This window comes from Ruditapes philippinarum, unplaced genomic scaffold, assembly GCF_026571515.1.
Source record: "Ruditapes philippinarum isolate M1 unplaced genomic scaffold, ASM2657151v2 ctg3472_1_1_1_1, whole genome shotgun sequence".
Classification (NCBI taxonomy): domain Eukaryota; kingdom Metazoa; phylum Mollusca; class Bivalvia; order Venerida; family Veneridae; genus Ruditapes; species Ruditapes philippinarum.
Window position 1 is genome coordinate 94,434 of NW_026852735.1, and position 27,995 is coordinate 122,428.

General features: G+C 34.4%; 1 protein-coding gene across 1 annotated transcript in view; it reads left to right on the forward strand.

The window, feature by feature from the left end:
- The window catches only part of LOC132722710 (uncharacterized), a 136,736-nt gene that overhangs the window by 83,635 nt on the left and 25,106 nt on the right, over positions 1 to 27,995 (forward strand). The window contains 25 exon segments of the mRNA XM_060707239.1: positions 1,721 to 1,873; positions 2,184 to 2,378; positions 2,554 to 3,056; positions 5,139 to 5,487; positions 6,109 to 6,267; positions 6,771 to 7,002; positions 7,744 to 7,943; positions 11,270 to 11,566; positions 12,058 to 12,258; positions 12,492 to 12,962; positions 13,286 to 13,784; positions 14,297 to 14,448; positions 14,988 to 15,131; positions 15,836 to 16,087; positions 16,287 to 16,510; positions 17,734 to 17,895; positions 18,416 to 18,604; positions 19,343 to 19,481; positions 21,693 to 21,933; positions 22,810 to 22,972; positions 23,485 to 23,673; positions 24,149 to 24,338; positions 24,849 to 25,003; positions 25,319 to 25,567; positions 26,080 to 26,350. Coding sequence (XP_060563222.1) covers positions 1,721 to 1,873; positions 2,184 to 2,378; positions 2,554 to 3,056; positions 5,139 to 5,487; positions 6,109 to 6,267; positions 6,771 to 7,002; positions 7,744 to 7,943; positions 11,270 to 11,566; positions 12,058 to 12,258; positions 12,492 to 12,962; positions 13,286 to 13,784; positions 14,297 to 14,448; positions 14,988 to 15,131; positions 15,836 to 16,087; positions 16,287 to 16,510; positions 17,734 to 17,895; positions 18,416 to 18,604; positions 19,343 to 19,481; positions 21,693 to 21,933; positions 22,810 to 22,972; positions 23,485 to 23,673; positions 24,149 to 24,338; positions 24,849 to 25,003; positions 25,319 to 25,567; positions 26,080 to 26,350 — 5,979 coding nt within the window.

Below are 27,995 nucleotides of genomic sequence, written 5' to 3' on the forward strand. Positions count from 1 at the left end.
CAAAGAGTAAAAACGTTTTTTATTCTGAATGCCATTTTAATAGGTATAGAATTTCGGTTTTTAGCTCACCTGTCACAAAGTGACAGGGTGAGCTTTTGTGATCGCTTTTCGTCCGGTGTCCGTCCGGCATCCGTCCGTCCGTAAACTTTTACTTTAAATGACATCTCCTCATAAACCACTAAGCCAATTTCATCCAAACTTCACAGGAATGTTCCTTTGGTGGTCACCTTTAAAAATTGTTCAAAGAATTTAATTCCATGCAGAACTCTGGTTGCCATGGCAACCGAAAGAAAAAAACTTTAAATATCTTCTTTTAAAAAACCATAAGAGCTAGAGCTTAGATATTTGGCATGAAACATCTTCTAGTGAGTGTCTACCAAGTTTGTTCAAATAAAAGCCCTGGGGTCAAAATTGGCCCCGCCCCGGGGGGTCATTGATTTTCCCTATATGCATATAGTAAAAACTTAAAAAATCTTCTTTTAAAGAACCCAAAGAGCTAGAGCTAAGATATTTAGCATGAAACATGTTCTAATGGGTGTCTACCAAGTTTGTTCAAATAAAAGCCCTGGGGTCAAAATTGGCCCCGCCCCGGGGGGTCATTGATTTTCCCTATATGCATATAGTAAATACTTAAAAAATCTTCTTTTAAAGAACTCAAAGAGCTATGGCTAAGATATTGAGCATCAAACATGTTCTAATAGGTTTCTACCAAGTTTGTTTAAATAAAAGCCCTGGGGTCAAAATTGGCCCCGCCCCAGGGGGTCATTGATTTTTCCCTATATGCATATAGTAAAAACTTAAAAAATCTTCTTTTAAAGAACCAAAAGAGTTAGAGCTAAGATATTTAGCATGAAACATGTTCTAATAAGTGTCTACCAAGTTTGTTCAAATTAAAGCCCTGGGGTCAAAATTGGCCCCGCCCTGGGGGGTCATTGATTTTCCGTATATGCATATAGTAAAAACTTAAAAAATCTTCTTTTTAAGAACTCAAAGAGCTATGGCTAAGATATTTAGCATCAAACATGTACTAATAGGTGTCTACCAAGTTTGTTCAAATAAAAGCCCTGGGGTCAAAATTGGCCCCGCCCCGGGGGTCATTGATTTTCTTTATATGTGTATAGCAAAAACTTAAAATCTTCTTTGAAAAAACCCAAAAAGCTAGAGTTTAGATATTAAGCATGAAACATCTTCTAGTAAGTGTCTACAAAGTCTGTTCAAATAAAAGCCCTGGGGTCAAAATTGGCCCGGCCCCGGGGATGTCATTGTTTTTAACTACATGTATATGTGTATAGTAAAAACTTAAAAAAAATCTTCTTTTAAAAAGCCCAATGAGCTAGAGCTTAGATGTTTAGCATGAAACATCTTCTTATGGGTGTCTACCAAGTTTGTGCAAATAAAAGCCCTTGGGTTAAATTGGCCCTGCAACGTTGGGGGGGGGGGTGGTTGTTGGGGGGGGGGGGCCTATATACAGGTGAGCGACCTCAGGGCCATAATGGCCCTCTTGTTTCACTCTTGGACCGCTGGTTGTAACTGAATCTACCCATGTGTACGTGCCATCTAATCTTGGTCTGAACATGGCCTGAACTGTTTGAATAGTCAGTCCTTATTTTGAATTTTTCCCTAAAAATGAAGAATGGTTTTGTCCAGATTGAAACATGGACAAGTCTGTTTAAAAGATATTTAGGTTGGTCAAGGGTTAAACAAGATTAATATCTTTCAGGATATTATTGTCCGAGTGGAAGCAGTGTAGAAACGGAGATTATCTGCCCAATAGGGAAGTATTGTCCTACCGGAAGTGCCGACCCAGCAGACTGTCCGGCCGGGACGTATACAGCAGCAGATGGACAATTTAGTTGCGCGAGCTGTCCCGCAGGTAAGAATTCAACCCTGTTTTGGGTGATTGAAATATTTATCTTTTCCACTTAAATGAGGTACGTTTGGCAATGATATTGAATTTTAAATTGTTGTTTTGTCCATCATAGGTAAAAATGTCCATAAATAAAGGTATGAATGTCAAATCTGTTATTTTATTTTATATAACTGTAGTTCAACCCAAAACAAGAACTTTTTTGTCTTTGTTTTTAAAGGAATCCATGCAGCAATCTTGAATGCAATAATAAAAGATAACTCAATCTGGAATTTAGGTTTCAAATGTGAAAAAAAGAAATGTTTTCTTATTTCAGGTTATTATTGCGTAGCGGCTAATGTAGTTGCTGGCGATCTAAGCTCAGTGATAACGGCCTGTCCTGCCGGGTACTATTGTCCTAACGGCACTGGGTATGATTGGCAACCATGTCCCGCTGGAACCTACAGCGACGTTACCGGACTTACCAAAGAGAGCGAGTGTACATCTTGTCTGGGAGGATATTTCTGTTCCGGTATGTCATATCGTAGATATAAACTGGAAAGATATGCTTTGATGATAAGGAGATTATTAGTATCAAATGTCAAAGATCTAATGGTGAGGTCTAAAAAGAGAGCTTAAAATGAATTGTAACCTTAGTGTAGTGACAGGATGTCATGTGAATTTGAGAATTTCTTTTTGCATTTCAGTTTCAAACCTGACTGGACCATCTGGGCATTGCGCAGCCGGCTATTACTGTATCTCCGGTGTAGACAAAGCCAACCCAACCATGCTTGACAGTGGCCAGTGCCCTAATGGAACTGTTCATCCAATCGTAGGTGATGTTTGTCCTATAGGACATTACTGTCCTGAAGGTACAGACAATCCGATTGGCTGCCCAGCTGGCACTTACCAAGATTTAACCAATCAGGACCATTGTAAGGCTTGCCCTGCAGGAAAGTTCTGCCCAGGCAATACAACAGATCCTTCAGTGAATGACTGCCCAAGTGGTCATTATTGTCTTGAAAATACAACTCATGCTAATGAGTACCCGTGTCCAGCTCAGACATTCAATAATTTGACCAGTGGTCAGTCTTTAGACGACTGCCAGTGGTGTTTACCAGGAATGTATTGTTCGGGAAGTGGAAACGTCTGGCCAACAGGAGATTGTGCCCCTGGCTACTACTGCACCAATGGATCTGATACAGCTACTGTAAGTTATTTTTAGATGAAATCATTTCTATATTTAGCCATTTTTAGATGAAGTTATTTTTAGATTCATTGACAAGTTAAATTGACACTCTAAAGGTCATCTTTGTGATCTCCAAATTTAACAATTGGGAAAGATACAAGATTCTCCACTCTGTATTAATTGAATTAGAAGTTGATGTATAAATATGAGCTATCATAGATTATAGCAGCTGCTATCATAGATCTATTAAGCTAACTGAATGCTTTCGTTACATGAAATTTGATTGTATTGGGTATCACACTTGTAACTTGTCAGCCCACAAAGCTCCCTAGGGAGAGTATCTGTTTTGTATTCCATGGGTTGCTCCCTGGCCAGATCCCCAGTTGAGGGAAATATCTTTGTGGCAATTGATCTTGCACATAGAGTCTGAAGGTCATTTGACTCATAGAAGATTCAGAAACCATGTGACATAGACGGTCACTTGCGTAGAAATTGGTAATTACTGGTTAGTTACCCAGTAAAGTGGGATAGGTGGACCGATTAACCAGATAAGACCAAATATGTAATAAGGTCAATGTTAAAACCAAAAACCTAAGTAGAGCAAATAGTTTTAAGTAGGCAACAACCTTAACAACCAAGGAGGCTATGTTTGTAATTTATGTAAGTCACAACACATTCAAGAAAATTATTTACCATTTCTTGTTTAACAGGACATTTTATATTATTTTACTCTCTTAAATTCATAAATACATCATTTGTGTGGAAATTTGATTTTCTCATTTTAATAAAATTTCGATTATTTTGTTTTATTTAGCCGTGGTTTTTGGTAAAGTTATTTGTTGACTTCACAGTGACAGATATTTCGTTAATTTGTTTGATGTTTTGTCTAACTGTAACACATTGTTGTACTGTTGTTTTTTTTAACAACACTGGACTAAATGTTCTGTACTTACAGTGTTAACATATAGAGGATGTTGAATAATGGTGGGTTCAATACTGAATTTATTGAACAAGTTGAGTAAAATTATATTATACAAGCCTCTGGCGAGCTTAATATTATTTTATTCAACAATTCAAATAAATTCACAGTAATGAACCTACACGAATATAATATTCTATTTATCACATACCCAAAATAAAGACTGTTGAAAATGAAAAAAAAGAAAAGATTTTTCATTGACGCGCCTATATTGTAACACTAACATTTAGCGCATCTTAACGCTATGCTTTTATAATGCAAATGATATCATATCAAAATATATGCACGGCAGTACAATACCATTTTTACAGAGTCGCATAAGCGGCATGGGAATGTGATAGAAATTTATAATGAATGGAATATTAAGTCTGATTGATTTAAATTATGTTAATATTAACTTGCTATAATTGGATTGCCTGATTTTCATAATTAGTGTGCTCATGTTGTTATTTATTGTGTTTGTTAACAATGATACTAAATTAAATTTTATTGTTACAACATGATTACCTAGGATGAGGTAAAAATCACCTCAACATATTTTACTTCACTATTCACAGCTTATATAATGGAAAGCATAAAAAAAAATCAAAAAAAATATTCATGTTGGAAAATTATGTTTAAAAATATTACAGAGTTAATGATAATGTCAAGTTCGACCCTGTGGTTACTTATGTTCCTTATATCAAAGAAAACAAAAAACGGAGGGCAAATTTTTGAGAGCAAAAATCTGAGTTCTTGATAACAATGATCTATTGTGTAATAATCTGCATGTTGTAACTTAAGTTATTTTCATTATATCATCATTATTCCTTTTTTAAATTATATGTGCCACATAAATAATCATATTGATTTTCCATGTTAATTTTAAATTTATATTACGATTAAGTCATTCAGGTCAAAATTTTAAAACTTATTCAGATTCACTGTAAAATGCTTTATTGATTAGAATCATATTAGATTCAAAATATGGATCAGGATTGAAATATGTTTCTGTATGCAAATTTTGTAGAAGGTCTGGAAATAAATTTTTTATATGGTATTAAAATACTTCACATTTTGGCTTCTTGAATGGTATGATTTCACAGGAGAAAAAATTAATTTTTATATTTATTTTTTTTATTCAGCCCACACTACAAGGTGGCCGTTGTAGCCCTGGAACATACTGTCCAGCCGGTGCCAGTTACATGTACAATTGCACCCTGGGAATGTACTGTAGCCAGTCTGAACTTTCAGCCCCAGAAGGGTTCTGTGACGAGGGTTATTATTGCCCGGGTGCTGTAACCAGTCCACAAGAATATGACTGCCCAGTCGGTCATTTCTGCCCGAACGGAACCGGTCTTCCTCAACCGTGTAGGAACGGAACATATGCTCCCACAACAAACCTTAAAGAGGAAGGGGAATGTACTCCATGTGACGGAGGATTTTATTGTAATGGAACTGGTCTATCAGCAGTGAGTGGACAATGTGATGCAGGTATGGACAAAAGATGTGTGGTTTAAAGTTCCAATTTGAAAGTTAATGGTTAACTTAACTAAATTCTGCATGATAAATGGTTGTTCTTTTGATATTGTGATACTTTAAAAAGGATTGCAATTTTCTTTTAATGTCTTTTCTACTGCAGAAGTGCTTGTTGTTTAACTCTTTTCAGTAAAATGTTTTGTCGAAAAAAAGTAAGGTAGAGTCATGATGTTAAATATTTTTCTTTATCTTTAAGATATAGATAAGGGAAAAGAAAAGATTAGAAAAATAAAGCATTTATTATATATTTATAAATGAAATATTGAGAAATATTGATGAATTAAAATGCATATTTTTATTGTCATTATTCTCACTGTAAAAAAATTTTTTTTCACTGCAGTGAAACATATTTTCAGTATTTTCACTGGTGTCTTGCTGGACTTTCTACTAAATCCAGCCAATACACACACTTTTTTTAAGGGGAAGTCTTTCAAATTGTAATGTAAAGAAAAAAAACAACAAAAAAATGTGTATAATAAACAGAAAATTTAATACCGCCACTTATGAAATATTTATTTGCATACCACTCGATGAAAATAAATCCTGTAATCTTGAATATCCTCTATATATTTGTAGGATTTTACTGCCCACCTGGACAGACCCAGCCAGACCCCTATGACTACAGGTGTACCCCAGGCTATTTCTGTATAGCCAACAGTCCAGATGAAGTAATTTGTCCCAGCGGCCAGTATCAGGACGAGTACCAGCAAGACACGTGCAAAAACTGCCCTGCAGGTATTTGATATACTGTATTCCTGGAATCTGTTGCGGAAACAACAATCGCGGAAAAGTATCCACCGCAAAAAACTAACTTAAAAAGTGGGAAATGATTTCTAGCAATACAGTAGATATTTTATACCCAATGAATGAATTTGATGATTACTGTAAAATTAAAAATGTTCGAAAGTTATTAAATTTCACTTATTCATTGAATAAATGTACAATATATTTAGCAGGTCTGAAAGTAAAAATTTGCTAGTATCTATATGACTTGTTTAAACTAAATAATATTGACAGTAAAAATAGAGTTGACTCGGAGCCAAAATGGTTGCAACTGTTACATATTTGAAATATGTAATAAACATTTCCTTGTATAACATTACATCTTTTCCATAACATCTATATTATTATGCCATACAAAGTAGATTCGAGCCAGTGAATTTAGTTTAATGATAGTGGTATAGAAGAATGCAATGTACAGAATTTTCAATACTTTCATGTGTATCGTTTTCACTTAGGTTACTTCTGCGACAATGCCCATGGTGCGATCGGCAATTTGAGTAACTATGAGTGTCCAACCGGATACTACTGCCCAGGATCAGTGGTTCGTTCCAACGAGTACCCGTGCATACCAGGGACGTATAACAACGTTACTATGTTGACCGACGTGTCACAGTGCCAGCCATGTTTACCTGGTTATTACTGCCAGAATGCCGGACTTACGGAATCGGAAGGATTTTGTTACCCTGGGTATGCTTTTTAATTGATAATTTTCTGTTAAATTAACCAGCAGCGATATTTTCAAAGATTTTTCTTAAAATAAGGGGTATTTTCACAAATGGAAAAATCTCCCTATTTTTTATGTCAGAACATTCTTCTTTGATTATTGCAAACTCTAAAATCTCCCTCTTTTTTGAAGTAAAATCTCCCACTTTTTGAAGTAAAATCTCCCACTTGATCATCATGAAAAGTTCACATGTATGGTATGAAGCTATACATTTATATCTGCCTCAAAAATTATTGTTTGAATTTGTATTTTAAAAAAGAATACTTCCAAAATGCTTTTATGTTTGAAATCATCAGAAATATGGTAGTAAATTGCATCAAAAGTGAAAGGCGCATGCATGAAATCATTTTAAATGGACAAAACCCTACTTAAAGTAGCAGAATAATATAGTGTTCCGAAAAACTTCAATTCGGTCTAGCTACAATATTCATTTGTGTTAAAAAAGGGAGACTTTCTATTTTGAGAATCAACCATAAGTTTATGGAAACAATTTGATTTTTCTGTTGATTTATTTTATAAAAATATTTGTTACGATACATGTAACTTTATACCCTTTCACAAAACTTGTCAGATTTATGCATTACAATGAAATAGAATGGTTCAGTTTAATATTATTAAATTTTAAATTCTGTACACTTTTTTTTTTCCGAAGTACCAGGGTTATGTGCACCTTTATGTACAGATTACGTTTTGTCTCATTTCAGATACTATTGTAATGGAAGTACTATCGAGCCAAATCCAAGTTACGCAATTTGTCCAATCGGCAACTACTGTCCTGAAGGAAGTTATGAGCCAACTCCTTGCCCATCAGGTACCATAGCAACAGGAACAGGAAATTCCAACCTGACTGATTGTGAGCCGTGTAAACCAGGAAATTATTGTACAGCTGTCAGCTCCCAAAATGGTAAAATATTTTGTTATATTTACAGCTTGTAGTTGTCTGTATAGCCCTATTGTGGCTTTATCTACATATTTCTTTTTTACAGTTGGCCAAAATAGGTTTGATAATATTGACAACTCTTGCAAAATTTGTTATAGGTAAAAGCACCTAAAAGGTTTTCATCCAAAAGAATTTTTTTTTCAGTTCCTGAAACTGTTGTATCATACAGATTCCAAAATAGTTATATCATATTTACAGTTTTATCATATTTACTGTCCCATAGTAGTTTTATCTTATTTACAGTTCCCGGAACAGTTTTATCATATTTACTATTCTTTGAATCGTTTTCTCATATAAACAGTTCCTGGAATAGTAAATGCTTCCAGAATTGTAGTTTTTATCATATTTACAGCACCCTGAATAAATGTTATCTTTACTATGTTTACAGCAACTGTTGTCAAATCTGAGCATATGACACAATCAATACAAATTAGAATAGGTTTAAATAAAATAACAGTAATTATCATCATGAAAAAAAATTCCTCAAATGGGAAATACAAAAATAGCATATTTTTGATAAAAAAATATTATTTTGATTATTAATTACAGGCGTGACACTGAGTAAGTGTTAAGTGTGTTAGATAAAGTTGTTAATTAAGTGTGGTAAATCAAAAAATTGTTCAATGTTGTAAAAAAAAAAAAGAATGAATGAAATAATGCTTATTGAAAACACTTTGATTTAATTGTAAGATTTTGTGGTATTTGTGTACTAATATAAAAACAATGGGAATTTAATGCTTAGCCTATTTATCATATGATTATATATACTTCATATAAAGTTCTTATATATTTATCTTGTTATTACATTCTTATTTGATTATTTTATTATACTTATATAAATATGATATCTTATAATGTTTATACCTATGTTTTAATCTTCATATTATGTGATATTTGTGGTACATTCTTTTAATTATGTGATATTCATATTTTGATATATTTATGTGATATTCATGTTATATTCTTTTTATATTTATGTGATATTCATGTTATATTCCTTTTATATTTATGTGATATTCATATTATAGTCTTTTTGTGTCGCCTCTACGGAGTAGTGGCGACATATAGGGATCACTTCTCCGTCGTCTGTCTGTCCGTCTGTCTGTCTGTCCGTCTGTCTGTCTGTCTGTCTGTCCGTCCGTCTGTCACAAAACTTGTCCGGACTACCCCTCATAAACTACTGGTGCAATTTCATCCAAACTTTACAGGAATGATCAGTATCAAGTCTAGTTGTGCATATTGTCAGCATTTTCCGGTTCAATGATTTTTGTCAGAGTTATGGCCCTTTAATAATTTTTAATTTTAAAGTTTGTCCGGACTACTTCTCTTATACCACTAATGCAATTTCAATGAAACTTTACAGGATTGGTCTGTAGCCCAAGTCCTTGCGCATATTGCAAGGGTTTTCCGGTTGAATGATTTTTGGCCGAATTATGGCCCTTTGATAAAAAGGTGTTTTTTTCTGTGTGTTGCCAGATACACAATAGCTTGTCCGGACTACTCCTCATAAACTACAGGTGCAATTTCATCCAAACTTTACAGGAATGATCAGTACCAAGTCTAGTTGTGCATATTGTCAGCATTTTCCAGTTCAATGATTTTTGAAAGAGTTATTGCCCTTTAATAATTTTTATTTTTAAGTTTGTCCGGACTTAACTTCTCTTATACCACTTATGCAATTTCAATGAAACTTTACAGGATTGATCTGTAGCTCAAGTCCTTGCACATATTGCATGGGTTTTCCGGTTGAATGATTTTTGGCAGAGTTATGGCCCTTTGATAAAAAGGTGTTTTTTTCTGTGACTGTTGCCAGATACGCAAAAGCTTGTCCGGACTACTCCTCATAAGCTACTGGTGCAATTTTATCCAAACTTTACATGATTGATCAGTACCAAGTCTAGTTGTGCACTGTTCGTCTGTCTGTCCGTCTGTCACAAAATTTGTCCCAACATGAAATTGGCCATTATGAGGCGACACATGTGATTACTGATCGCTCTTGTTATGTTTATGTGATATTCATGTTATATTCTTTTTATGTTTATGTGACATTCACGTAAATATATTCTTTTGATATTAATGTGAACTACATGTAATATTCTCATGATTATGTGATATTCATATTTCAATCTTATTATGTGATATTCATGTTATATTCTAACAATTATGTGATATTCACATTGTAATCCTGTGATTATGTGATATTTACATTAATATAATTATTCTTGTTATTATATGGTATTCTCATTTTTGTCTTGAAATTTCAATAATGCATGTTTTTAATTATGTGCTGTTCATGTTTCAGTTTTAAATTATAAAATATTATACATGTTTAAGTTTTGAATTTTGTGATATTTAGTTGATAGAGCATGTACTTGGTAATCCACTATTAGTGTTTAAAACGTTAAATTAATTAACTGTGTGATATTCATCTAATATCGCAACTTTTTAATGCTTTTGATGAAGTGAATATTTAGTGTTATTAGAACTTGAATAATGCTTTTGATGTAATTTAATTCATAATTGCTGAATTGATTTCTTGTGTGACAGTTACAATTTAATGTGTTTATCTACATTTAATGGGATAATAATATAATAAAATATGTTTATCCTGATAAAGTTCTGATACAAGATAAATTTTAAATAAATAACTATTAATCTAGTTTGACATGTTGTTTTTTTGCCATGAAAAAAATATTTTGTTAATTGCTTATAGGAAAATTCATCAAGTTATTGTGTTTCTTTAGGATAATCAAGCAAAGAAATTTTATACGGTTCATTTTTAAACCTTTAACCTGAATTATTAAAGTGATTATCATTATGCTACAGGCAAACCGTAAAAAGTTAACAAAGCTTATATTCTTGGTACCTTTATTTTGATTTTTTGCAACATTAATTTTAGTAAACCCTTGAACCCTGATTCAGGACGTCCAATTTAAAGGACACGCTGATAGAAAATTAAAGGGTATTAAAGTTGTTGTGCCAAGAGAAAACTGGTAAGTCATAAATATACAAGGTTTAAGAATGGACTACTAGTATCAACAAAAAAAGCAAATAATTTTGAAGAGATATAATTTTGTGAATAACATTAAATTATTAAATATCTTTAAGTGTATAATGAATGAATCCTATTGAATTATCATTCTATCAGATTTTTTTGAAATTCGTTTTTTAATTCCATCTTAATTCTTTTTGGGTTTTACATGTTTTGTTACTTTAATTAATAACATTTGTTTATTGTTCTTGAATAAAGAAAGATTGAATTAATTTACATAATTTTTTTTATATTTTAGGTTTTAGTTTACCATGTAACGCGGGCTACATTTGTAAAACTGGATCTGACGTCCCTAATCCAACAGACGGAAACATTGGTTATATCTGCCCAGCCGGATATTACTGCCTTGAAGGTGCCGTTCTTGAGACCGCCTGCCCGAGGGGTCAGTACCAGCCACAGACAGGTCAAGGTGAATGCAAGTTCTGTGAAGCCGGAACATCTTGTCCGGATCTAGCAATGAATCAGACGTTACCGTGCCCTGCCGGTTATTACTGTCTAAACGGAACTGTAGACAATGGTGAACCTTGCCCAACAGGTAAAATATATTTTAAATTAACGTAAAGCTAAAAAAAAGTGGTACAGTACTTATCATGTTTATTGTTTATAGTTCTAACTAAAATTTGTGCGAGGATTTTGTATATATTTCAAGTTATTTTCCATTCATACTGAATGAATGTCAGAAATCTTTAAAAAGGAAAAAAAAAAAGAAGAGAAAAATAAATGTAATTCATATTGAAAATTGAATATTTTCTTTATTAATTGGTAAAATCCAAATTATTGCCTATAAACTATACATTTTTCTATGCTAGTATACTTATATATCTGTCAAATTGTCGTTCATACTGAGACTATAGCTACCATTATTATGATACACTATTTTATTGGAAGGCGTACATAGTTTTCTATTTTGTACTTAAATTGTACAGTGTGTATACATGAAAGTCATATTATCGCCTATGATCTATACATTATGGGAAATAATCGTACTTAATGGTAAATTTGTCATATTATTACAATTTTCTATAGGAACGTATAATCCAAGTGAGGCTGTATCCGCGTCCGATGAATGTCTCCCATGTGGACCAGGCGAATATTGCAACGTACCTGGACTGTCTGCACCAGCCGGAAACTGTAGTGCTGGTTATTTGTGCCTCGGCAACGCAACTACGCCAACACCAGACGATGGAGTTAATGGACCATGTCCAATTGCTCATTACTGCGATGAAGGTATTTTTGGGGAATTTTAAATCAAAATTAGATGACTTAATATTTTGGTAGATCTACCTCATATTTTCGGCATTTTGTCATGAAAAATTATTTAAAATGCAATACTTGGCTGTTATTAAAATGTATGTTTATTATATAGAACAAGTTAATGAAACAGGTGATCTTGGGCAAAATGTTTAAACCTTTATATTGTAGTTAGGTTCTGTATATAACATGTATTTTTTTCTTTCTAGGTACAACTGCTTCTGTTCCGTGCCCATTGGGAACTATGCGAAATGAAACACATGGGGCTGGTCGGGCAGACTGTTACCCTTGCGCGGGAGGCAAGTATTGTAATGCTCTGGCATCCACCGGTCCGGCGGGCGTATGTGACCCTGGATATTACTGTCCATCATCAGCCGATATTGACAATCCGCAACCAACATCTTATTTATGTCCCGCTGGATTTTACTGTCTACAGGAAACTGCAGACCCCATTGGATGCGATCCAGGAACATACCAGCCAAATCAAGGTGAAACGTCATGTCTGCAGTGTACAATAGGACATTATTGTCCACAAAATACAAGCATACCAGTTGATTGTCCCGCGTACTCGTACTGTCCGGTTGGCTCGGCTACACCTCTGCTTTGTCCTAATGGAACATACACAACTGATACAACTACAGGACTTGAAAAACCAGAAGATTGTGCCGATTGTGTTTCAGGTAAATAAATAGTCCTTTATTCACAAATTTAATAATAGAACACAGCTGGGTTTTTTTGTTTTTTTGTTTTGATTTTTAAAAAATCGTTATACATGATAACTTGATAGATAATTATACTAATTTGTTAAGGGGTCAACCTATCATTTTTGAAGACAAGAGAATTATATCGGTACACATTTTTTTTGTTGAAATTTTATGTCTTGTTTGCCAGAAAAATAAATTGGATACTGTATTTTAAATTAGAATAACAGCAAAGAGTTGATTCTTTACAATTTCATGTAAGGCTTGAGAAAAATAATTTCATTTCTACTTATATATTATAGGTAGCTACTGTACTGGAGGTAATATCTCTGGCCCATGCTCAGCAGGATTTATATGTTATGTCGGAATGGGCGCCCCAGATCCTGACGATAGCTACATGCCGAATGGCGGACCATGTCCATATGGTTACTACTGCACCGAAGGAATCATTACACCGGCAGTGTGTCCACCGAACTCTTTTATCAGTAAAACTGGTGCAGTATCTCAGGCTGAATGTCAACCATGTCCTGGTGGTAGTATATGTGTGGAAAATTCAACGGTTGCGGAACCGTGCTGGGCGGGATGGTATTGTCGGGTTAATGAGGATCCAGAAATGTGTCCGAACGGAACATACAATGATAAGACCGGAATGAGTGACTCAAGCGCATGTTTGCCATGTCCGGCTGGATATTTCTGTGATAGTCTAGCTCTTGCAAATTACACCGTCAACCCATGTCCTCTTGGATACTTCTGTCCTAATGCAACAATTGTTCCAGAATCATGTCCTATAGGAACTTATAGGTAAGTTATGATGCTTAGATATTTGCAGTTTTGACTTTTTAGAAACATCTTTTTATCTGTTTCTATGTGATTTGATGAAAATATATATACTGGTTTCTTGGCGATTCCGTACTCTAGCAGTTTTCCGGCTGTTATCATTTTAGTCCAGTACAGTCTATTTTTTTCCGATAAATCAGAGAGACCTTGGTATTTCTGGACATGTACCTAACTGTACTCTATCAAAGTGTTAATTCTACTCGATGTCTCCAATATCGCTCGAATAATTCACGTTGGGTGCCTTTTCAATCTTTTTCCAATTATAAACTCAATACACTGACAGTGAAAAATGTAGTTGTTTTTTTCCTGAAGTTTACAAATGAAAAAATTTTATTTCGATAAATGGTCCTTTAAGTGAAAATATGTTTTTATGCTGTTTAAAAGAAACATTTATGAAAAATAAGTGTTTGCTCCAGCCAAAGCATTGCTGTAAATACAAACTGGTCAGTGAATATATTTTCGTTATTTCTTCGCAGGGATGTCGTTGCAGCGGAAAGTGAACTAGATTGTTTCCCGTGTCCGGCAGGGTCATATTGTCCAGATATGAACATGACATATTCTGGTATCCCATGCGTGGATGGTACATATTGTCCAGAGGGGGCCGCTATTATCAGGGAATGTAGAGCAGGTACGTGTTTTTTACATACATAATTTGTCACCTTAGTGCAGTAACATTATAAGTTCTTTTAAATTAAAAAGGAGTTAATCAGTTATAGCACTAAGGTGACAATATTATTTTAATTAGGGGTGTCACTTTTATCCTTTTAAATGGGTTCGTTTGGTTTTTAGTTAAAAACCTGGTTATGAAATTCAATAACCAGTAAAAGCTTTGTATTTGAAAAAGGGGCGAAAAAGTTCTAAATTAATTCTAAATATTTCTTTAGTTTTTTATAGCAAGTTCTGACAATTTGTTTGTATTTTAGTTGTACCCAACAATGTATCTTTTTCCTATCTGATCGTGAATTGTATCACCCTAACGAAAATAATTATTCGATATTAGGATATGTAATGTTATCATTTTGAATTCAACAAAATACGAACAAAATGTCATATCTTGTCATAAAGAAACAAAGTTAATGTTGAAAATCAAAGGATTTTATTATTACAGTCATCAACAGTAAGAGTTTGATTCAAAATGTAAATTCTTTCTATGTTTTTCATTTTCAGGCTACTATTGTAACAACTCTGAGACTGAAATTTCTTGTCCACCGGCTTACTATTGCCCAGAAAACTCGACAGAGCCAACCAGTTGTCCCTCGGGCAGCTACTGCACGGGCAACTACTTTGACACATGCAACTGTACAGATGCAGGTAATGTTGTGAATCTTTGAACTGAAAGTGTATAAATTTAGTTATATGTACATGTATTTTGTGTTATAATTATCTACTACACAAACTGTCACAAAAAAGTTTGTGTAGTAGATAATTATAAATTAACTGTTTCCAGATAAATATTTTGTGTTAGTTAGTATACAGCCTTTTAAAGAACCATACACTTAAATTTTTGGAGGTAATAAAAACTTTGGAAAAAATGAAGAAAAAACCCTGATGTATATTGAATTTTATGGAAAAACTATGATTTTTTAAGAATTTTAGGAAAAACTATGATTTTGAAGAATTTTAGGGGAAAACTATGATTTTCAAGAAATTTCCTATGAGGAAGCAGCCCTGTAGGAGAAAAGCGCTGTGGTAATAATGTGCAAAGTTATATGCACAAGTGCATACAGTAGAAAAATCCTGGGTGTCTGCAAGTAAATAAAATAGCGTTTTAAGCTAAAATGCAGTACATGTTTATACACCATCTCTGTCTCTTTTGGTATCTTGTTCTATAGGGAAGATCAGTCTCTAATTTGGCTTAGAAGAATGTAGTGTAACTTAGATTTTATGGATTCTAAGGAATACCATTATTACGTTCTTTTATATTTCAAGTCACATTTGTATTTTTTGGAAGTATGCAGACTTATATGCCTTTTATGTTATGTAATGCTTAATAAAATTTTGTTGTTGTTGTTTAGGTGCTATTGAGCCAACAATGTGTCCACCCGGTTATGGAGAGATGATCGGTGCCTTACATACAACCTTCGATGACACCTGTTCACCGTGTATAGCCGGAACGTATAGTAATTCGGACGGAAGCGGTTGCACCCCCTGTCGAGCTGGAGTTGTCTGCCTTGACCGAGCCACTTCGGATACTCCAGTGGCAAATAATAGTGACCTTGCATATATATTTGGACCTAATGGAACGCGGTCATATCTTTGCCCAGTTGGTGAGAATGAGTTATAGATTTTAACTTTTTACTTCACATACATTACCCATTAATATCGTAATCATCATATTGATAGTGTTTGTGACATCCAATCACTTTCATCTTTATATGTTGGTTTCTTAATGACCAGTTATTCAGTATACTAACATATTGAAATTTCTTGTTTCTTCTAATTTATGGTTGTTGTTGTTTATTTAAGGGTACTACTGTCCAGAGAACTCGGGTCAAGCCACTCCATGTCCGGCTGGTACATACAACAATCAGGAAGAAAAGAAATCAGTGTCGGACTGTGTCGGATGTGCCGTCGATCATTTCAATCATGTCACGGCTGCCGAAGCTTGTCTGACATGTGGCGGGGAGGCGGATCAACCCAAGACAGGACAGCCTACCTGTGAATGTAAAGGAGGTGGAAAAGATTTCCAGGTCTGTGATCTTTTATATGGTCTTCCTAATGAGGTTGTTTGCGTATAAATCTTTTAAATAGTGTGATCTTTTATATGGTCTTCCTAATGAGGTTGTTAGCGTATAAGTCTTTTAAATCATGTGATCTTTTATATGGTCTTCCTAATGAGGTTGTTTGCGTATAAGACTTTTAAATCATGTGATCTTTTATATGGTCTTCCTAATGAGGTTGTTTGGGTATAAGTCTTTTAAATTGGGGAAATTTAGTAAAGTTCTTTGTGTTGGTGACATATAAAGTTAAATTAACATTATTTGTATGAATTAAGTCAAATATGCAGGTAATGCATACAATGCTATGTGTACAAAGTAACAAATTTGTTTTTTTAATTGTAATTTCTTTTGATTTTTTGGTTTGATGATATTTTAATGTGTAAGCAGGTATTATATCCCCTGCTTGTAGCTTGTAGAAAGTTATTGTTAAAATTTTCAAGACAGAAACGATCAAAAAGACTTCCAAATCAATTATATGAAGAAAAATGTTTGCAAATTGTGCATTCACAGAATAATTGCTTATTGATTAAAAAAGCTTAAAGCATCAACTTAATGAAGTAAAAGCTGAAGTTAAACTCCTATTGAATTATGTAAGGAGTTAGCCCATTACTGCACTAAGGTAGGATATTTTGTTTATGAACATTTTATTCTGTTTACGTGCAATATTTTGTTAAAAAAGGGGCATTCTGAGTTCTCTCTATCAGCTATTCAGAGGATAAACAATAGGACTGTAAAAACATCATAATTTTAAAGTGTATAAAGCTATATATATCTGATGCAAAAAAATTTGTTTGGATTTTAAAAAAGAATACTTCCAAAATGCTTGTATGAAATAAAAATGGCAATAAATTATCTAAAAGTGAGTTTTGCATGCAAAAAGTCTTTGCTAATCGTATAAAATCCTAAATAAGATAGAAAAATAATATTTTGTTCTGTAACATTTTGTTTTGTTTACGTTCATTTGTTTTGTTTACGTTCATTATTCATGTGTGTTAAATAACAGAGACATTCTATGTTACAGCTTTTTCGGGAATCAACTATATGACCATGGAATCAATAAAATTTTTCTGTTGATAAACTTTAAAAAAAAAATATTTCGTAAGATTCGGATTTATATCCTTCACCTTTATAACTTTAATAAGATGAATTCATTAAACATGCAGATAAAAAACACGATTTGTTTTTGCTTTTAGGAAAGTGACCGTCGTTGCGTCTGCTCTGCTGGATATAAAGAGATATACGGATCCGATGACTGCGAGAAAGAAGTCTTCCCATTGTGTAAGAAAGGAAAATGGCGTACACAATCTGGCAGTTGTATAACGCCTGCCCAGTTTGCAAGAGAGTGCGAAAATAACGTATGTATATTTTGTTTGGTTATGTAATAATTGTTTTAAGATCAACCCATTGGGGACCTGTCCTTATTAGGTCAACGCGAAACTTGTTATTTGCATGATTATACTCAAGTGTAAGAAAAAGGCACAGGAGGTTTCTACGTATTCAGCAGGAAAGCTGGAAAGAGGCTACATGATCTTTATGTATGGTGTTTGTGTGTCTTAAAATCTAACTACACAATACTACAAATTGAGTAGGTTACTATGTTGCTGTGTACACCACGCACATAAAAGATCACTTTTAGATCTTTTATCTTGCTCTCACATCATTCTGGTTTATTCGTCTTAAAAGATCACTATGGTCTTGTACTCTGTAGACCATGAACATGAAAGATCAATATATTTTCATTATGTAAATCTTTTATCTTGCACTCACATTTTGGCGGTTGAATTGCTGATATAGGCTTTTTAATGACAAATTAGGGTTTTTTATGACAACCATAAATGAATATTTGTAATGATGATTGTACATTTTAATTTTTAGGTCTGTGACGCTGGGGAATATGAAGGTTATATTGAGCAGAAAGGGGTGTGTTTATGTACAGCAGATGACCTTCGAGAAATATGTGACCTTGAATGCAGGATAGCTCAAAGGGACATCTTAACATTCGTTTGTGCGACTCCACCACTTGAGGCCTATCTAGAAGTCAAAGATGCAAATGGAAATATTGTTGTAAGTTGAAACGAAGGCTACTTGATGGCAATATTGAATTATGAAAAGAAATTGGTGATGTGTTGGGATTGGCAAAAATGTCTTGACCTCACTACCTTATGATAAGCAATAGTCATGTGTTTTGCAAAAATGTCTTTGTCTCACTACCTTTAATGGATCACAGGGTAGTCATGTGGTTTCATGAAACACCAGTACCTTGTCAAAAGAATATTTGAGCCGCGTCACGACAAAACCAACATAATGGGTTTGCGACCAGCATGGATCCAGACCAGCCTGCGCAGTCTGATCAGGATCCATGCTGTTCGCTATCAGTTTCTCCACTTGTAATAGAGTTGGTAAGCGAACAGCATGGATCCTGATCAGACTGCGCGGATGCGCAGGCTGGTCTGGATCCATGCTGGTCGCAAACCCATTATGTTGGTTTTGTCGTGACGCGGCTCATTTTTGGTTGTATAAAGGATACTGTATCTGCCACTTCTTGATTTTGATAGATAAAGAGTGATATTGGGTGTGAGACCTTATGAGGTTTTGAAGTAATTAACAGGTTTACAGAATTTTTAATTGATACAGGAATGGTGTGAATCATGATCCAGTGTTCAGAGGACTAACCAATAACTGGATCCATATTGTCGTGGTCTGAATCCCTTATATCCGAGTAATTGCTACAGCCCTAAACTTCATTGTTATTATGTACATGTATTGACTTTCTTGCTAACATTTTTGATATTTCATTTTCAGAGTCAGTTTGTTGTGTCCAGTTTGTCCGCTATCATTAACTCTGTGAACGCTTTTACATCTTCACAATGTAACGTATTTGATGGCTCGTCATCTCCAGTATATTTTACCGCCATGGACGAATCATCTCAGGGATTTGTTGGTAAGTGCCGAAAAATTTCTATTTTACACCATTGTTGGTATCTGAAAATTTACGCTATTTGATGGTGACTTCTTATTTAGCCAAGTTATGTTTGAAAAATTGCATTTTTTAATGGTTTCTGTACTTATTTGTCTATTCATGCCTGAAAATCGCACTATTTTATAGTGGCTCTACTTAAATGGAAAGTCATGGCTAAAAAATTGCAAAATTTGATAGAGCCTCTACTTATAAGCATAGTCATGCCTAAAAAATTGCACTATTTGATGGTTGCTTTACATAAATGCCCAGAGTCATTTTTAGCTCACCTGTCACAAAGTGACAGGATGAGCTTTTGTGATCGCTTTTCGTCCGGCGTCCGTCCGTCCATCGCCCGTCCGTAAACTTTTGCTTTAAATGACATCTCCTCATAAAACACTGAGCCAATTTCATCCAAACTTCACAGGAATGTTCCTTTGGTGGTCACCTTTAAAAATTGTTCAAAGAATTTAATTCCATGCAGAACTCTGGTTGCCATGGCAACCGAAAGAAAAATCTTTAAATATCTTCTTTTAAACAACCCCAAGAGCTAGAGCTTAGATATTTGGCATGAAACATCTTCTAATGAGTGTCTACCAAGTTTGTTCAAATAAAAGCCCTGGGGTCAAAATTGGCCCCGCCCCGGGGGTCATTGATTTCCCTATATGCATATAGTAAAAACTTAAAAAATCTTCTTTTAAAGAACCCTAAGAGCTAGAGCTAAGATATTTAGCATGAAACATCTTCTAGTGAATGTCTACCAAGTTTGTTCAAATAAAAGCCCTGGGGTCAAAACTGGCCCCGCCCCGGGGGGGTCACTGATTTTCCCTATATGCATATTGTAAAAACTTAAAAAATCTTCTTTTAAAGAACTGTAAGAGCTAGAGCTTAGATATTTGGCATGAAACATCTTCTTGTGAATGTCTACCAAGTTTGTTCAAATAAAAGCCCTGGGGTCAAAATTGGCCCCGCCCCAGGGGGGTCATTGATTTTCCCTATATGCATAAAGTAAAAACTTAAAAAATCTTCTTTTAAAGAACCCAAAGAGCTAGAGCTAAGATATTTAGCATGAAACATCTTCTAGTGAATGTCTACCAAGTTTGTTCAAATAAAAGCCCTGGGGTCAAAATTGGCCCGGCTCCGGGGGTCATTGATTTTCCCTATATGCATATAGTAAAAACTTAAAAATCTTCTTTTAAAGAACCGTAAGAGCTAGAGCTTAGATATTTGGCATGAAACATCTTCTAGTGAATGTCTACCAAGTTTGTTCAAATAAAAGCCCTGGGGTCAAAATTGGCCCTGCCCCAGGGGGTCATTGATTTTCCCTATATGCATATAGTAAAAACTTAAAAAATCTTCTTTTAAAGAACCCAAAGAGCTAGAGCTAAGATATTTAGCATGAGACATGTTCTAATGGGTGTCTACCAAGTATGTTCAAATAAAAGCCCTGGGGTCAAAACTGGCCCCGCCCCGGGGGTCATTGATTTTCCTTATATGTGTATAGCAAAAACTTAAAAATCTTCTTTGAAAAAACCCAAATAGCTAGAGTTTAGATATTAAGCATGAAACATCTTTAAGTAAATATCTACAAAGTTTGTTCAAATAAAAGCCTGGGGGTCAAAACTGGGTGTCATTGTTTTTAACTATATGTGTATAGTAGAAACTTAAAAAATCTTCTTTTAAAAAACCCAATGAGCTAGAACTTAGATGTTTTGCATGAAACATCTTCTTATGGGTGTCTACCAAGTCTGTTCAAATAAACAAATAAAAGCCCTTGGGTAAAGATTGGCCCCGGGTGGGGGGGGTGGGGGGCTATATACAGGTGAGCGACCTCAGGGCCATCATGGCCCTCTTGTTTAATGGTTTCTATACTAGTCTAGTCATGCTTGAAAAAAAATGATACTATTTGCTGGTTGCTCTTCTAAAATGCCTAGTTATACCTGAAAGTTTGCACTTTGTATGACAATGTCTAAATTTCCATGCCTAGTCATGCCTAAAAAATTGAAATTGCATTTTGTATGATGGTGGCTTTACTTAAATGTCTAGTTATGCCTGAAAAAAGGCACTTTGTTACTTATAAAACTTTTCCACTATATTATGGCTGCAATCAGACGTAAGTTTCATTGTAAAGTGATTGTTAACATAGTGGTTAGATGTCAAATTGTTTAATAATCTAGTTTATTTTTATTTGTTCAGGTGTATATAACCCGGACACAACGGCCATTACAAACCTTCTATTGGATAACATCAAAAATAATATTACTGCAAATGCGACGCAGGACAGTAACACAGACCAATACACCCGCCGACGACTGCTGGCAACCGGAACGTTTAACGGAACTACTTTCAGCGGAATAAAGAATCCAATAGTATGTCTTGAAAATGGTGCGCTCATGTTGTGGGCAGTGAATAACAACAATTATCCTATTTATGACAGGTAAGATGTGTTTGTTTGATTGGGTTTTACGTCACTCCTACACAGTGTAGGTCATATGGCGACGTTCCAGCTTTACTGGTGGAGGTAGACTTTTGTTGCCCTTCCGTGCATAGGCACGAACAGTCATGCTACTAGAATCACTGACATTCTATAAGCTAGCTGGATAGCTTCCTCACATAAAAGAATCCAAAGTCCCAGTCGGGATTGGAACCCACAGCGGTGATGGGCAAGTGGTTCAACGACGTTAACCACTCGGCCATGGATGCCCCTAAGACTTAAATATTTAAGTGTACATCTGCATACAAACTTGTCTCTAAAGACCAGTGAAGGAACATGGAAAGAAATCTGTATTTTTTTCCCAGGTGATCTCTTGAAAGTTTGCTTAAAGGCACATTATACCTAAAAAATTCAATATTTTTTTAATTCTTAGAAATGTCAAACATGTGTTAAATAGTGTTTGAATAATGTATTAAGGGCATGTTATGTGACGAAAGTAACACTGAATGTGAAGTTATGTGTCATATAGGTAGCAAAATGTAAAAAAAGTAGTAATTTACTGCCATACAAAATACTGATACACTATAATTATATCTATTGCCAACAGAGCTTTTGTCGCAGAAGATAGTTCATGTATATGGCAAATGAGTATTTCTTTGAAAACTGAAACAAGATACCAAAAATTAAAAGTTTTTGAGAAATAAAATGTGTTGCATTTCTGAGGAATAATGGGCCTTTAATATAAAGTTAAATGTCAACCTTCTGTGATGGTTTTTTGTTGTCGTTTTCTTACTTTCATATTTTACATTACCTTTACTCACTGTATAGAATTTTTTTTCATTGAATATCTTATATACTATAGTTAATTACAAATTTCAGGAATAATCTGTTCAACACCAATTCTAAGTTTGACTATGGTGGATTTAGAGTCCTAGTTGAGGCACAATCCCAGGTGTCAACATCAACAACGCTGTTTTCATACAAGTTTAACGATCATGGAACCTATGTCTTCTACTCTAGTGCCAATCAGTACAAGAAAATGGTAATAATCATTATTTTCTGTTTATGTAAAATTGAGAAAAAGCCATTGCCAGGGTTGTCATAAACGTTTTTTTTGCAGGTTTTGAATTTGAGGTGGTCATTTTAATTTTCATCATATACAACACAGTGTTTTCTTAATTCTGAGGCCGTCCAAAATGCATTTAAGAGAGTTATTTTTGCTTCCTGCTGCCTCTTAATGACAACCCTACATTACACAAGGGCCAGGTAAATTGCTGTATGCCTATAATTTACCCATAATGCTGAAACGAATATAACAATTTACATTACTTATTATGTGCCTTATAACTCATTTGCATGTTGTTATTCCTCATCCATTAAACTTAAAAGAGCCAAATATGGCATCATTTCTCTAACAACCTCCAACATCTGTGTAAGCTATAAGCTTAAATCTACGACCGTGTCAGACTTTTTCCGATTGCTTAGAGTATCTCATATATAGTTAGTTACTGTGAATTAATGAATTATACATTTTGTTTTTGTTGTCTCATTCAGTATATAAGCGTGATGCAGGTGGGAGCGAAGTGTGCAACGACTGGACCATTCTTCCCAGTAACAACATCCAACTTGGTTGCCAACAACATTGGATTTAACCAGGACATCTTGCAGTCACCCGATTGGCCGGTTATTCTGGCACTTCTAGGAGCCGGTCTTATCATGATCATCCTGATGATAATTGCTTTGGTATGATTTTCATTTACATATTATGTTATTATATAAAGCCTGAACTTGCTGAAATTTTGTAATGGACTTGTCTGGCTTATAGTTTGGAACAGTCTCTTCTTAAAATTAGGGGTTTTCATGAATGCTTAGAATTATATACAACATTAATCCTTCTCATGCCTTATTTTTGAAATGGACTTGTCCAGCTTGAAGTTTAGAATAGTCAATCGTTGAAATGAGAGGTTTTGATATAGGAAAATGCTGAAAATCCAGTCATGTCAAGAAACCTCAGTGGAGTCCCTTTGATAGGAATAGAAAATTATCACTAGGCTATAATTATGTGATATATCAGTTTCCTGCTTTCCATGAAGACACATAAAACTGTCTGTTATTACTGATCTTGAATAGTGTGGAAACCTGAGACAGAATTATACTAAATTAACCAAACTTACTTTAAACATAATTAGTAAGAAAATGTTTTATATGCAATTCATAGCTGCTATTCAAGAAATATGGCTGGAACAAGAACATGTACCTGTTCCCATTCTACCGTGAGAAAACATCGAAATATGACTTTGACAACTATGCTAGTAAAGGATCAACCGTCTACCCAGTGCGAAAATACCACAGGAATATGGGTGCCATTCAGGATGATCAGATGTTTCCACCATTGCCTATTGAACAAGGTAACATTCAGAATTTTTTATTTAAAACTTCATAACAGCCTTTGCAAACAGCTTTGTACCTGACCAGGTGGGGCGTCCGTGGCAGAGTGGTTAAGGTTGTTAAATTCAAAACCACTTGCTCCTCACCGCTGTGGGTTCAAATCCCAACAGAGACTTTGGATTCTTTCATGTGAGGAAGCAGTCTACCTTGCTTACGGAACATAGGTGGTTCTACTCAGGTGCCGGTAAATCTGGTATGTCACCATATATTCTTTATTTTGTCGGTGTGAAATTTACCCCAATCAAACAAACAAAGATGACCAGACCAAATACCTCAACATCTTGTATAGTATCAGGCTGTTTTTTATTTCGCGATAAATTGGATAAAATAAGAAAAATTAAGCAGGTGATATTTTCAGCAGACGACAATTTTCCTAACATGCAAATGGTTCAAGAACAGTAACTCTAGCTCATGAATAAATCCAGTGACTTCCCTTTACTTATTTTCTTTTTGTTTGATACACATTACAGGACCAATGGGAGCTGTTGGCGAGAACACAGAGGATGATTTCTGGGATTACAGCCGACAGGTGGACCTCGAGGGTTTCAGTTCAGGCCGAGTGTATGACACGCTAGCTAGACAGTCTAGGAACATCACACAAACTCTCGGAAAACAGAAGGAAGAGGTGACGCTTATTGTACACGCTTAAAAATTGAATATGTGTGAAAATATCGGATCATGGAGATAAATTATTTAATATTTGATTAAATTGAGAATTGTCAGAATATATCAGATAAATTATTTACTATTTGATTAAATTAGGTTTCATAAAAATATTTTGGTTGAAAATTTTTACTATTTTATTAATTGAGAATTTTTTTTCAGATATTTTGTTTGAAAATATTTACTTTTGACTTAAAAAAGAAAAAAACAACAGAATTTTATTTGCTGAGGTATGAGTATTGTATAATTTATCAATTTTTATTGTGGAATATTTCAGGTGAAACACATGTTCCAGAATGTTGCTGGGCAGACGGACTCATTGAAAGGTATGTGGACCGCCAAGATGAACATGAAAGGCATTCCGCTCATCGCCTCAGAGACCGATCTTGAAGAATACGATAGTAAACTACACTTCCTGGAAGAGGAGCTGGAAAGGCGCAGGGAAGTAGGTCACAGATTCGAGGCTATTCTTAAACGTCAAGAAGATCTGGCGGAAGATGACGAGAAACACAGAGAGGCCCATCAGGTTTGTTACTTCTATTATTTAAAATGTTAAATTATATATAAAGAAAAATAATAAACTTTAAACTGTTTAAGAGAAATCTAGCAAAAGTGAAATCATGTGAGCATGATTGTCTTCGACAGCTTGTTTTAAAATTCTCAAAACATAAAGAAGATACTGTGAGAGCAATGAAAACAAAAATAGGTGAAAATTAAGGGCTCACTGTGATTGAGTCTGTTCCGGAGAGATAATGTCAAGTGCGTGACTTCTTGTTCCACCTAGCGTTATAAGCTTGTGCAGAGTTCAAATTTCATCATTAATCTTTAAAAGTGTTGATATTAGTGACCATGGTATACCAGAAAAAGTATTCAGGAACAACATTGGAGATGAAGTATGGGGAAACGTTTTATACTTGTCACACAGAATTCAATAAAATCATCATTTATCTAAATGTGCATGTTTAGGAAATGTCTCTAGTATAATTGTTTTTGTTTCGTTAATTTATTTGAAACATATTTTTTATCCAATCTAATTAGGTAAGCTATCAAGCAGCACTCCGAGAAGCCGTGCGAACACTTAAAGATCACACGGAGAAGATTCAACGCGGCCAGTTAGTTGACGCCTCGGGACATTTCGACGGCGAAGCTCATCATGCAATGGAAATGAGAGTTGCTTCTCTGTCTGACAGAATGGGTGGCGATGTTTCAGAGGAAAGTGCTAGGCTTGGCTGCTGGGGTGTTCTCGGCGAAGGAACTGGAGCACAACTTCTTAATGGCGGCAACCCAATGACAAAACAGGATCTGTTTGGTAAGGGATTTAATATATCTTTTGTTTAAAAAAAAGTTAGGTTTTACTCTCAGGTTATTTGAAATGCATTTATCATGTATTTGATCTGAACCTTGTGGCTGTTTGTTAAAGCTATATGGCTGCTTTTCCTTAAGTCGTGGGTTTTCCTTGAGTCGTGGGTGGGTTAAAATCGTAGATGACTTTTTGTATGGTTAAAAATGTATTTTAATTATATATATTTCTTATAATTTGTTGTTAAAAAGTTGTAAATACTGTAACAATCGAATAATTTGGCCATTTGTACGGTTTGTTTACATTTTTTGACAACAACAACAACAACCTACTGGTTTCCGGTGTTTGGAACAGGTGCGACTTAATTTCGCGCCAAAATTGGGCCCACAGAAAGTCTCACTGAACTATTAATTGAAATATAAACTAACACTTGGTCATCGGCATCATTATATCTATTATCGATCCATTATCCATCTTGAATAAAATTTTGAAATCATTTGTTGTATCTCCGTCATTTTGCAACTAGTTATGTTTGTTTATAAAGCAAAATGAACGGTATAGGATACATTTGAAAACCACATTGCTTTATTAAAATATCATTTGCAATTGTTGCTACAATTTTGTTAATGTATAAAAGATTTTGAAGGCAGAATGAAAGTTGCCCTGATGTTTTATTTTAGTTTCATTACAAACTCTAATAGATCTTATTGAAGACTGTTAAGTACCGAAAAAATTAATCAAATCTGACTCTAAATCGCTAAAGATAGAAGTTTCTAGTCATACAATGATGTTTAATAAATTGATTAGGTAACTTGACATAGTTCACTGAGATTTCACAAATGTTTTCTTACACTACTGTTGACATACATGTTAGCCACGACTCAAGGAAAAGCAAAATGCATGTTAATGCAAAATGGTACCTATATAAAATGAGCTAGATAATCGGAAATAAGTCTTAAGAGATGCATAAAAGATCATGACAGTGCAAAATACAAATAGTTTAACATTTTCTGGTAATTTCCATGCTTGTTCCTGTGACGTCATCATACGTCACTGGTCTATTTTTAGAAATGCCCACGACTCTTGGTAAATAAAGCATATGCCTCCAAATAAGCCAAAATATTTCAATAAAAGCTAACTTGAGAAAAATTTTTCCAAGATTTTAGAAAAGTAAAATGAATCAAGATTGAAATAATAATATACATATTATATGCGATTAATAACTGAATTTTCAGAATTTATAACTGTATTTCTACTGTGATTTTAGCATATTTTGACCTCTTTTTGATAATTTATGTCTGTTGCAAGTGCCATTGATTATGTGTAAATTGTTTCTTTTTGGTTATTTCACAATATTATAGATTTAAATACATTTTTTAAAAATTTCATGAAAACTAGCCTGGATCTGGAGGCATGCTGCTTCAAGGGAAATTTACATCAAAATACTTCTCTTGTGCTAATGTAGAATCTTTGGTAAAAAGTGCCACTGAGTACGTTGAAAATTAAACTTGGTCTTTTAAAGCCGACTAATAACTAGTCTATTTTTAGTTTTAGGCAAGTGCATATAAGTTGATAATTATGATGGTGAAAACTATGTGATAAGCTTTAATGGGAAACTTGGTTTAAATGATCATGGTAAGAACCCTTAAAGTCT